At 67.6% G+C, this 1,172-nt stretch overlaps 1 protein-coding gene across 1 annotated transcript; it reads left to right on the top strand.

The window, feature by feature from the left end:
* Positions 1–223: 223 nt before the first annotated feature.
* On the top strand, positions 224–871 carry SOCS1 (suppressor of cytokine signaling 1). The gene has a single exon (XM_060078972.1). It carries the CDS (start codon positions 224–226, stop codon positions 869–871), a length of 648 nt encoding a protein of 215 aa, XP_059934955.1.
* The last annotated feature ends 301 nt before the right edge of the window (positions 872–1,172 follow it).

Consider the following 1,172-nt stretch of genomic DNA (forward strand, 5'->3'; position numbering starts at 1 on the left):
ATTTTCTAGATGAGCCCACTGAGGCTCAAAGGGCCGCGCGGACTTGGTCTTGAGCCCTCGGCCCTTTAGGAGCGGCTCACCCCAGAGCCCCACCCCTCCCAAGTTGCCTCGCGGGCCCTCACCTGCCCGGCCCCACCCAGACTCCCTGCTCACAGCCTGTCTCCCCCCATCAGCGCACCCCCGGACACTATGGCCCACCCCTCCGGCCGGCCCCGCGTGTAGGATGGTAGCACACAACCAGGTGGCAGCCGACAATGCAATCTCCACGGCAGCAGAGCCCCGACGGCGGCCAGAGCCTTCCTCCCCTTCCTCCTCTTCTTCCTCCTCCTCGCCCGCGGCCCCGGCGCGCCCGCGGCCCTGCCCAGCTGCTCCGGCTCCGACCCCGGGCGACACGCACTTCCGCACGTTCCGCTCTCACGCCGAGTACCGGCGCATCACCCGGGCCAGCGCGCTCCTGGACGCCTGCGGCTTCTACTGGGGACCCCTGAGCGTGCACGGGGCGCACGAGCGGCTGCGCGCCGAGCCCGTGGGCACCTTTCTGGTGCGCGACAGCCGCCAGCGGAACTGCTTCTTCGCCCTCAGCGTGAAGATGGCCTCGGGCCCCACGAGCATCCGCGTGCACTTCCAGGCCGGCCGCTTCCACCTGGACGGCAGCCGCGAGAGCTTCGACTGCCTCTTCGAGCTGCTGGAGCACTACGTGGCGGCGCCGCCCCGCATGCTGGGGGCCCCGCTGCGCCAGCGCCGCGTGCGGCCGCTTCAGGAGCTGTGCCGCCAGCGCATTGTGGCCACCGTGGGCCGCGAGAACCTGGCGCGCATCCCCCTCAACCCCGTCCTCCGGGACTACTTGAGCTCCTTCCCCTTCCAGATCTGACCGGCCGAGCACGCAGCATTAACTGGGGCGCCTTATTATTTTCTATTATTATTATTTCCCTGGAACCACGTGGGTGCCCTCCCCGCCTGGGTTGGAGGGAGAGGGTGTAGGGGGCGAGGCGCCTTCTGCCCTGGGTTGGAGACAAGGCCGCAGACCCCTCCCCACCTCTTGTGGGGGTGCCCCCTCCCGGTGCTCCCTCTGGGTCCCCCTGGTTGTCCTAGCAGCTTAACTTAATTGTATCTGGGGCCAGGACCTGAACTCGTACCTCCTACCTCTTCATGTTTACATATACCCAGTATCT

The sequence above is a fragment of the Mesoplodon densirostris genome, chromosome 16 (assembly GCF_025265405.1).
Source record: "Mesoplodon densirostris isolate mMesDen1 chromosome 16, mMesDen1 primary haplotype, whole genome shotgun sequence".
In the NCBI taxonomy this organism is placed as follows: domain Eukaryota; kingdom Metazoa; phylum Chordata; class Mammalia; order Artiodactyla; family Ziphiidae; genus Mesoplodon; species Mesoplodon densirostris.

Coding starts and splice junctions, on each gene's coding strand:
- SOCS1 (XM_060078972.1), top strand. CDS start 224: ATGGTAGCACACAACCAGGTGGCAGCCGACAATGCAATCTCCACGGCA.